At 40.8% G+C, this 11,547-nt stretch overlaps 1 protein-coding gene across 1 annotated transcript; it reads right to left on the bottom strand.

Moving 5' to 3' along the window:
• Positions 1 to 3,329: 3,329 nt before the first annotated feature.
• Positions 3,330 to 9,781, bottom strand: bsdc1 (BSD domain containing 1). The gene is made up of 11 exons (XM_023424083.2): positions 9,610 to 9,781; positions 8,949 to 9,003; positions 8,095 to 8,211; positions 7,803 to 7,970; positions 7,496 to 7,550; positions 7,020 to 7,135; positions 6,837 to 6,905; positions 5,887 to 5,971; positions 5,321 to 5,797; positions 5,046 to 5,149; positions 3,330 to 4,951 (listed from the first exon to the last, which is right to left on the bottom strand). The coding sequence occupies exons 1-11, from the start codon at positions 9,618 to 9,620 to the stop codon at positions 4,922 to 4,924; spliced, it is 1,287 nt and encodes a 428-aa protein (XP_023279851.1). The 5' UTR covers positions 9,621 to 9,781; the 3' UTR covers positions 3,330 to 4,921.
• Positions 9,782 to 11,547: the final 1,766 nt, after the last annotated feature.

Here is an 11,547-nt window from a genome sequence, read left to right as displayed (position 1 = left end):
ATCTGAACTCTCTCATACTTTAATATGACGTGTGCAGACCTGTGCAGACTGACTCTACAGAGTCTTCAGAATCAGTTATCATGGCCATCTCTGGTTTATAATCAGGCCCAAAACTCAGTCTAAAACCACATACCACTGCAGCTCCTGTTCACACAAAGTGCAGATTAAAATTGACACACAATGTGCTGTGTTAAAATTTAACAGGACAACCAGGCTCAATTTCCCATATGATGGCAGAGAGGAGACACACAGAAGAGAAAGACAGAGAAGGATGTAAAGAATAGTGAGAGGCTGTTCGACTAAACATTTGCCTTGGCAGGCCCGGAGTAGAGGGGCGGTGTTCTACTAGTCCCCTGACACGCATCCAGAGAAGCCCCTCTGTCTTGACCATAAATCTGAATGGAGTGGGAGTTATCATGCTTTTCCCCCTGCCGTCCCCTCCTCGACTAAACCCTGCATTCCTCCCAGACACCGCTTCGTACAAACAAAGTGGCCAGTTCCCACCGTCCGACATTGGGAAAGGCTCTGGTTTGTCATGGAAAAATCCTGAGGCATCTCAAGAGTCCTTTAGAAGTTGTTTTTTTTTCTTTCCCCCCACATGGATCAACACTTAGCCTGGTGTCTGCGTTTTTCTCTCCTTGTGGCAGAGATGAAAGTATGTTGGACATGAAGTTCACACATAGATGTCAGTTCCTATCAGGCAGAGAGTAAAACTAGCTGTCAGGGTGAGTGAAGTAAACACACATACAACTTTAATGCACAAAATGTGGCACTAATGTTGAAGTTGAATGAAATACGCAGAGCATAACTCATGGCCAAACACACACACACCCTGCAGGAAAGGGCAAAGATGCAGGGATGCGCACACACACACACACACACACACACACACACATGAAATGGTTGTGAATTTGGAGGCCAGTTGTATAGAAAACCCTGGTAACACATTCCATAAGAGTCTGCCTCCTCCCTCAAAGGGAGTCTTTTGTGCTTATTGAAAGGCAGAGGGGGTTACAGGGTTTCTCCCTTTAGGGTGCTGAGAATAATACTCGCTCTCAAGACAATGACCTCATCCTGACTCTGTGTGTGTGTGTTTGAGACACACACACACATGTTTCTCAGTTTGCATGTATGACAGCTCATATGTGCGGACCAGGATAGGAGCGAGAGGAAGTCAAAGGGGCACAAAGAGAAGGGGAAAGCGTTCGGTCAAGGATGGATTACAAGAGGAATGGAGTGGGGGGGCGGGTCACTGCAGAGAGATCCTCATGAGGGAAGTATTTCTCTCCCCAGTCTGATGGGCTTTCACCTCACTCATTGTCCGTCTAAGGTGAAATGATCTGTACATGACTTTAGTGGGAGCCCGTGGTAATGTATAGCACACACACACATACACATGCAGCGCCAGGCCCAGGGAGCGGTGGGCTTCAACAGGAAATTCCTTTACAGCCTTTCTGCTGACTAAGGCCTCCGAGTGGGAACAGAGTAAGAAAGAATGTAATGTATATGGTGTCTGTGTTATTTGGGGTCCAGTTAGGGCAGCATATGTACAAGCCATTAACACGTGCGTGAGAGGGTGCGGGTTTCAGAATAAAAGAGCAGTAATATCATTTGAGAAATAAGCAGGTAAACATTGTAAAGTTATAGGAGATAATTTTGCCCTCGGGAAACAAATTTAAAGTTATAGCAACTAAAACATGGACCTTTTAAATTTTATTTGCCCAATATTTTTTGATTATATCCATCAACATATTAGCAGGAGATCAAGGTTCAAGCTTCTGTTTCTTCATCCGTAAAATTGTAGACATTTCAAGTGGAAGAATTTTACTTTGTATTGATGCCATGTTAGTCTTGACATTGGTGGAGCAGACTGATGGTCACGCATATGAATAATAATCACCTTGTCTGTATTGTCATCAATCCCTCTTTCGACCGCGCCCACCATTCACCCTCACTAATGTGTGTGTACACAGTAGCCATCTTTACAGGCAGCGTCCATGTTGCAGAGGCAGCACGCTGTACAGGTGTCCCTCCACTGTGACCTACATTAGCCCAGCTGATACCACCACAAAGACCCCCCCCCATCAACATTTCACTGACTGTTCTCTTTAGGTGTCCAGTGGGGGAAAATAAAAAGAGATTCTGAGTGAAAATGAAAGAAAATGGCAGAATCGAGATTATCAGTGCGAATGATGATGAACAATGGTGTATGAGAGAAACATGTGGCCAATCGGTGTGTGAGATGGATGCTGCAGCTGAAAGAAAAGGAGTGGCAGGTCGGCCACTGGGGCCGTCTTAAATGGAACAACACCGCCACCAGGCGACCCATTCTTTACACTGCAGGCGCTTTTACAGATATTTTACATGCAGATGCTGCTTTAGCGAACAAACCAATCCAAAACATGTAATCCAAAAAGAATCTTGGACACACACACACACTCACACAAGACATTTGTTTAAACCTCACTCACCACTAGTGGTGGTACCAAAGTTTCCAAAGATAGCAAAAATGCCACGCTGGATTTTGGGGGAATGTGCTGAAAGTGAATATTTCCATGTGATGATATGGTGTAGCCATAAAAGCAAAGTCTTGGGTTTGAATATTTCACTCGTTGTGAACTATGTGTCAGCTTCAATGAAAAGCTGGAAGAGCTGACACAGAATACTGAATGCATGATACTATCAGATATAGAATTGGATTTTTCCATCCACAGCTATTTGGGGGGGGGGTATGTTAAGGGTTTAAATGTTTCATCATTACAACTGAGGACAAAGTTTTACAGTCAGAGTTGTATGGATTCATATACTATCATGAACTCATTTCTAAATATAATCCTTATCTGTACTACTAACTCTTATTCCTCTGTAAACTCCCCACCCACAGAGAGCTATATAATTCTATATTGGGTCTCAAATAGAAATAGAAACCTCCTCTCAGGTAGGTCCATCTCCCAGGAGAAATTCCTCTCAAATGTGTGTTATTTTAGCTATTCTCAAATTAGATTAAAAAAAAAAAAAAAAACTGAAGTTCTTACTTTAATCGTGCCATTCTTCCTTATTTTTAAATTCAACAGTCCTGTTGTCCAGTAGCCAAACAGCTTGGTTGCTGTGCACTCATTAGCTGGTGGTATGAGCAAACAGTTTTGGTATGAGTAGTGGTTTCCTGTGCACTGCTCACACTGTAATTGAAGATACTCAGTGCTCCACTAATAACTATAATGCCCTTGTGGCCCAGTCTGGTTTAAACACACCAGACTGTTTTTTTTCCTCTTTAAAACAGCAAAATGGCAAAAACTGGACTATTTTTGAAATGCACGACACTAAGTCCATTAGCCATGAATCCTTTAATGACAACGATCATTTGAAAAATATAGTGAAATACTTGACTTAAAAAAGAACTTTGACAGCTTTGAAAACAGATGTGTGTAGAACAGCTTTGATTAGTTCAAAGTGTGAATCTGAAGGGAATACACAGCCGAGAATTATAGACATGCAACACATTGTCAGAACACAAAGAACCTGAAGAACAAGCCAATGTCTTTACCAAAAAAGAAACGAATAAAAAACAAAACATACAACTCAACAGTAACTATCTGCACAATGTTTTGCATAATGTTATTGCACAGACATGCAATCCAAAGCACATAATACAATAATTAAGCATTTATTTTAGTATAAATATTACACCTCTAGGCTTATTTTTTTCCTCAGCTACATTACAGAAGATGGAAAAGGAAACCATAAAAGCATGGAGCGTGCTCACGCTGCTTATTCGTCTACTTGGTACACTGCCTGCTGAGCTATTTTGTTCCAAACATAGGCCGACAGAAAAACTTAAAAATGTCACAGATTTGATGCTACTCACGATCTCGAGCCAAATAGTCCGGTACCGTGTGACCGGGGCCAGTCTGAATTCTCTTTATAAAATCAAATATGACCTCTCTCTTAATAATCATTAATGAATTTGCTCTACCCAAGTAAGACATACACAAGTGAAACATGTAAAAGTGACAGAAAACAACATGTAGCCTGCAACAAGCTCATATACTCAAATCAATCACCATATGACAAAGAGAGGGGGAAAGAGAACTGATAATGAAACGTTAGCTGGTTGTGTTTCAGATGACCGACTTGTTACAAAAACATTTGGATAACGTTGTCACACTACTGTGTGTTTTAAAAGGCCATATATCTAGAGTTGGGAGTGAATCCAAAATGAAAAGTGCTCTGTGAATGAAGGCCGAAATATTTTTTTTCCATTTTGAAGATTCACTTGCATAATAAAGACGAGAAAGACAGAAAGAAAGAAAGAAAGAAAGAAAGCGGGGCACAGGTAGAATCAAATTCATCGCTATTATTAAAAAAAAATCACTTGCGAAGTATTTCATCTTAGAAAGGTTTAGAAGCAGCATTACAGTTTATGGCTATTGTGCAGCCTGCAGTTAAGTCATTGCCCAACTTGAAATACACTCGCAACGCACATGATGTGTTTAATGGCATAAAGAAAAAAGGGAAAAACAGCTCCTCCCCTGCTGCTGCGAAACATTTCACATTCTGACTTGTCGCTGCGTGTCCTTAACCTTTAAGGTCAGAATGATTACAACCTCTGTCTGTTACTAGTGTCATAGCCTCAAAGTAAGAAATTACTCCAAGAAAAAAACCAAGACTCGAGTCTTTTCCCTCGCAAGCGGCCAATCTGCACTAAACTGACAGCTGACGAAGCGGTCTAATTCTTATTGCCTCGGTCTTCCCATTGCTCTTTCCAACAGGTTTACCAATATGGTCCAACCCCGCCAGAAAAATCCCCTACTGACAATCATGACATGGTGACAGTGTGGACAAAGAGTTAAAACATGTTTAAGCATGGTTCGTCTGCCGAGAACTAGCTTTAATGGCGGGACAGAGTTTGTGTTGCTGTGGCTCAGTCCCAGTTCTCCCAGTCTTCATCCAGCTGGTAAAAGATGGGAAAAGGGTAAAATGTATAAGTAAAACATCCCCACTTTTCAAATTTTAACTTAAGGCATAATGTAATAATTAACACTAACCTCTCCAGAGTCTTCTATTTTAGAGAGTGCCAGTTGAACTTCTTCCTCTGTCATGTCCAGGTCAAAGTCTTTCTCCCAGTCCTCACTCACGTCCGTGCTGGACCCTGGAGGGGGAAAGACAAATTCAGAACTTTCTGTGACCTCCACACTCCTGCTTCTTCTAAGCGTATTTAGTGGAAACTCATAACCACCAATCCCATTTGGATTTATATTCCCAAACAGGACCAGTAAGAATCTCACTGCCAACAGAAAAAAACCTCCTCAAGTCATCGTACCTTTCTTGCCATTGTTAGAGGGCGTAGACTTCCCGCTGTCAGAGTTTAGCTCAAACACTCTCAGGTCCTGTGGACCCTCTTCCTTTGCTGCCTCTGGTTTAGAAGTAGTGGTCCTCACCGGTGCCCCGTCAACAGTGACTCCTGGCTGGGTTACAGCTTCCATTTGAGCTTCAGGAGCTGAGTCACTCTTTCCAGGCCTCTGCTCTTCTTGTGTCTTGTCCACAACATCTTCCAAGCTAGCCTCGGTCAGTTTCTCGGCCAGCTCTGTGGTAACGGGCTCCGGCCGCACTTCCACCTGCGTCGGCAGGCTGACGCTGTCACTGCTAACTGAGAGGGTGGCGTCGCGCTCTTCGCTCGGAGACAGGATGGGACTCAGAAGAGTGGGAGATGTCGAGGTCGTGGCCTGCTGGGTTGAGGTGTTGTCCAGGGGGGTTGTAAAGTTGAGTTGAGATGATGACGAGGCGCCAAGGAAATCATCTGACATCCGAGAGGCAGTGTAAGTGAATGATTTTTAAAGTTTATCAGTTTATCATTTATATATTCGTTTAAAACTGAGACTAACATACCCTCCTCCTCCTCCTCCCAGCCCAGGGTCTCTGTGTGTGTCGTCTGTTCTGCTCTCTGCTTCAGTGCTACTCTCCTTGCTTCCTCCTAGAAGACACAATCAGGGTCAATCTTTACCATCTGCAATGATGCAAGAACTTCAACTTGTTTATTACCCAAGTTTATAGTTTGTAGCATTTGTTTTCCTTGCCAAAAAATGTAAAGCCAGCTGAAATTCTGTGCCTCCTTTATGTTAACATTTAAATGCTTAGATTCTTATCCATCACACATCTGATCTATCCCACATTCATTCTGCAGCAGGACAATGAGCCCAAACATAGAGCCAAGTCCAAGAACTATCTTTAGTGACAAGAATGAGGAGTCCTGCAAAAAGAGTTCTGATGAACATCATGGTGTCAGTCTGGGATTACATAGCGAGTCAAGGGACACAGACAACCTTAATCCACAGGAGAGGTGTAACTGGTTCTCAAACTTACCTGCCAAGTACCTTGAAAAACCATAAAACAAATATAGGATAAATATAAAGATTTAAATATAAGATTTGCTTTGGCTGGCACACATGAAATACTCTGTAAAAAGTCATTGTAATACTTATTGTCTACAGCCGTATAAACACTTTCTAAGGTGTTTGAAACCAAAATATTTTTTACAATTTTGAGTATTATAACTCATATAACTCATAATCAATGCTTTGTACATACACATTAGACAGATGGAGCCACTGGCATCCACTCAAGACCTGGAGCATGCTATCATGTTTTCTATTAATTAATTTAGGTACCACCATTATTTTTGGGGCGTGAAAACTCCTGCATCATGACCGTGCCCTGATAGTAACAATCCAAAGTAGCTCTACAATTGGCCAGCAGGTGGCACCAAAGATAATGTACTGCGCAGAGGGGAAAGGATATTTTACATCTAGAGTACAGTGAGCAGGAAACAGCAAGATTACCTGATCCAACTGGAAGACTTTGTAGAAATACCTTTGCCAAAATTCTGAGTGGGCTACAGCTGCTGGCACCTGTGGATAAAATAACAGAAAAGAAAAACGGTCCTTATCTTGTTTATTAGTTCAAAACAAAACAAGAGGCTAAGCTCCACAACAATAAGTTGTGGCAAAAGCAAAAATAGATACCATTTTGGTGTAAAGCGCTCGTATAGAGGGACTGTTGACCAAAAGCTCTGAGATTTCTCCTTTCTTTTCTTCCAGACTGAAGCTGGACAGCCAGTTGTCAAACTGCTCTGGGGGACCTGACAAAAAGAACTTCTCATTAAAATACACTAGAAAGGCAGAGAAATGTATAAACAAGTAAGCATGCATCACCCCACCTATCGCTACACCCATCTCAAAATTACCACATTTCTTCCATGCACACCTCAATGGTACTTATTTTTCTGAATTAATTAGTTATACATCACACAACTCCAGCAAAGGCTCCGGCTAATAATTCAATTGCTCATTAGCATTAAAATCACCTTGATGCTTTTAAAAACAGGTGTGGCAGAAAAATAAGTTTAAGAAAAAGGCAGCTTTTAAAGTCAGTAACTTCAAAAGCTAGAATACTAAACAGTGTCAACATCGGCCAACTACCTCACTGTGTACTTACTTACCGTCAGGCTCATTGCAGTATGTAGCAGGGTCAGCTTGCAAACTGTAGAGACGTGCCTGCCGGGAAAACAAATCTTAGCTGTGGTTGTTTTGTTTCTTGAAGCACATCATGTGTTGTCTTTTTTTCTACAGGCTCTTACAACAAAACTAAAATCAGCCCTGAATCAACACATTGTTCATTATTTTCAACGAGACTAACCAATAAAAGGTTTTCTATTCACTTTTTCCTCACACCATGCCAGAACATTGGGAAACTCATAATTCAGTGGTTCTGTCACAAAGACAAAGTAACTCCACATTTCAGCTAACCTTGGAACTGTCATAAACCTCTGTGGTTCCAGCTGGCGTCGCCACCAACGTGATGACATCACAGTCGATGGTTTTATCAGGGGGTGGAGCAAGTGTGTCCGTTATGACTCCTAAGAAACTAGAGAGGCTCTTCTTCACCTTTTCTGTGGTCTCTGAGGAGCCTTCCACCTGGAGCAGAGTAAACACTCAGGTTAGATTCATGTTACTGTCTGCACATATGACAGTAACAGATACACTATTAGGAGACATTTAGATTAAAAAAACAATGACCCAGGTGAACGCTTCAACTTACTGCAAGTTTGTTTCTGACAGCAGTGGCTGTAGCCACAATTGAGCAGGCTGTGTCATGCTGCACCACAGTGGAGAACTCTGTCAGGTCTCGCTTTAGGAATTCTAGGGCCTCAGATGACTGTGAAGAAGAGAGTCAAATAATCAAGATCAAAATCCAGATTCAACTTCATCATTTCATTGGGAAATTCTTGTTTTAGACAAAGGAAAGCAGGTAAAAACCAAGGATAAAAGCAACAAAGTCAAGAATTAAAAGCAGCTTTACACAAGTATGTTTTGAACAGTGATTTAATCTGGGATGATTCAGCATGCCTGATATCCTCCAGTAGGGCATGTCAAAGTCTGGAGGCTCTAACAGCAAATGCAGTCAGTCAACTTTGGAACAAATAACAGTTTCGCCCAAGGAACTCAGCAGCACATTTGGTCATAAGGGGAGAGCGGTTCTGAGATATAAGAAGGTGACAAAACAAACAGAGCCTTTGTATAATAAAATCACTTCTAAAAGAGACAGGTAGCCAATGTAGAGTACGTGAAATTGGTGTTATATGGTCACATTTTTTAGAAGCTGCAGTATATTATATGAGTAGCAGGGAACAAAGACATTTTAGAAGAGATGTTTACAGGGAGTTGCAGTAGTTAAGATGTAATGAGAGATGCATGAATAACCTTCTTTAGATCGGTGAATGACACAAATTATTTGATTTTTGTGATATTATGTAGAAGAAATTTTTAAAAAGGAGAATAGTTGTTGGAGTTGATGAAAGATCTGAGAAACATCAGTCAAAACATTGCAAATGCTGAGCCGCTGCTAAAGACAAAGTAAGACGTGCTCGTTTCCGCGATGTCGATGTGGATTACCTTGTCTTTGACGGCCTGGAAGCTCTGCTGAAACCAGCCTCCCCACCAGCCTTCTCTGTGAGCATAAAGAGTTACACGTTAGCTCCTTTGCACAGCAGAGACAAAAACAGGGAAAGGCACAAACGTAACACCACAACTGCACGAACGTTGTACATTTATCAAATATACAAACTAGCCTGTCACTCTGGTGACACTTCAGACTCAGTGGCTGTCAGCTGTTGACTTTCTCAAGATATCCTTAGCTAACTTACACACACACACACAGCATAGCAAGCTAAACGAGCTAGCTAACGTCAGCTATCAGTGCAGTAAAAGGTAATTTGACGTAACAAGCCACGACGATTACGGTTGCTAAGGCTACACATAAGCGTTAAATGTAAAAATAAGCCACATATACAGCCCATTGCTGGTTACTGCGTTATATCGGCTGCTCTACATCACAGCTAAAAAAGCTATGCTAACGCTAGCCAGGGTATGTTTTGGTAAACAAATGCACTTCCTGAACTGATTCCTGGAGGCTGTATACAACAACGTTTGAACTAAATTATTCCACTAAATCTACATTCGCAACACAATAAGTAACAACATATTTACACAGTGTCCGTGCTCTGTCATATATTATATTTTAAAACTAAAACTAAAACTGCGAGTTCACTCTCACCCTTCAGCCATCTTCAGACGATGACATCATCAGTATTTACTGAACTCTAACCCCGGCTCCATGGTTTTAAACAACACACACGTGATGCAACATGACTTCTCTACTCTGATATACAGACAATCACAGTCACATATGCAGAGAGGTTCTCATTTTAAGTAGTCTTCTTTTCAGTTTATAACCAGGAAATGTTTAATAGCATTTGAGGTGTCTACGGTGGCTGCAGAAGACCAAATATGACGGTAACGCTAAAGGCCGAGTGAACTGTGGGCAACAGGATCCAACAAGAGGATGTGGTGACGTATGGTTTTTCTCCATTGTTTTGGTGCATCTGTAGAGGTGCTGTTTTTCAACATTTGTTCATACAGTACGTACATTAACACCAGTGGTGGAAGAAGTTTTCAAGATTAGCAAAAATACTCTGTTAGCTACAAGTTAAACTCCTGCATCGAATATGTTACTTAATACAAGAATGAATGCATAACCAGGAAAATGTATTTTAAGCATTAAAAGAATACCTCTTCCTCAATGCAGAAAAATGGTCCCTGTGACATTTACACTATATTATAGCATGCGATTATAACTGTACTGCAGCACATTTCTGTTGTAGTTGGCCGAGGCGGTGCTATGACTGCAACTAATGAATATTTTCACTATTGATTAATCTGGTGATTTTTATTTATTTATTGACTGTTTTATTTTTAATTATTATGAAAATAGCACTAATTGTCCACCACAATTACCCAGCGCTCAAAGTGACACCTTCAGAGTACTTTTTTTGTCTAGTCCAAACTTCAATCTTATAAAAATGCATTAAGGTCATTAAAAGGAAAAGCAGCAAATCCTCACATTTGAGAGGTGTACCTGTATATATTGAGAGGTCTATAACACACATATTCTTCCTATGTTTTGTATGCAAAAATCTACATTTGTGAATTAAATGTAGATGACAAAAAGTACAGTATAGCTTCTGAAATGTAGTAGAGTACAATTACAAAGCTGCATGAAAAGAAAAGACCCACGTAAAGTACAAGTACCTCAAAGGTGTATTTAAGAACAGTAAATTAGTAAATGTATTTGGTTAGATTCCAGTGCAACAAAACATTTTTCTATATATATTCCATTTTGAACTGTACTTGTCTTGTCCAGATGTGTCATTTGTCTGTGTTGTACATGTTGACCACATGTGTTGTCTACACCTTGCGCCCCCCCCCCAAAAAGTCTAAATTAGTTTATACTATACCTCAAAACCAGACTTCAATAAATACAGTTTGTGGCTGGTTGCCTTAAGGAGTGTCCAGTGGCCTTCCCATTTTACTGAGCGCCTAAAATTTGTTGGGCTAAAAGATACCTATTCAATTTTAAAAGTAATACAAATCTTGATTTTAAAAAATAAAAAAAGGAAAAAAAAAATGATTACCCTTACCTACCCCATACATATGGGAACCAGATGGAAACTAATGCAAACAGAAGATTCATTTGAAACTTGTGTTAAAAGCTCTGTGAGTCATGTTTCCTATGTGAGTGTTGTGCGAAAAGAACCGGCAATCATCAGAAGTGAAGTATTTGCCATCGCTGCTGTTTCAGAACCCAGTAGGCAGAAGTGCATCAAAACAAAGAAGGAAAAACTGTAATATGATTCCTCCATGGGGGGACTAGTGAAGCATATGCAAGTTGTTTTCTTTTCATTAAAACCTGTTTAACCAATAAGCTGTGTATGAAACCAAACAAATGTATCCAGCCCAAACCTTTTCTCCTTGAATCATTTTGCTTTCTAATCATTGTTTAGTAATTCTAACCTGAATCCCCTCATCAATCTCCTCCTCTCTGTTAAATCTGTGGACGTGCATGTGAGCTGCATGTGAGCGTATTGCATGTGAGCGTATTGCATATGCGCGTGAAGCACCAGCAGCTGTGCTTTCCCCTCATCAGTATTCTGGG

Source organism: Seriola lalandi, unplaced genomic scaffold, assembly GCF_002814215.2.
Source record: "Seriola lalandi dorsalis isolate HSWRI2012SDOR001 ecotype SW California unplaced genomic scaffold, Sedor1 jcf7180002054703, whole genome shotgun sequence".
Lineage (NCBI taxonomy): Eukaryota > Metazoa > Chordata > Actinopteri > Carangiformes > Carangidae > Seriola > Seriola lalandi.
Note: the sequence above shows the minus strand (reverse complement) of the source record. Positions and strands in the feature narration are given on the sequence as shown.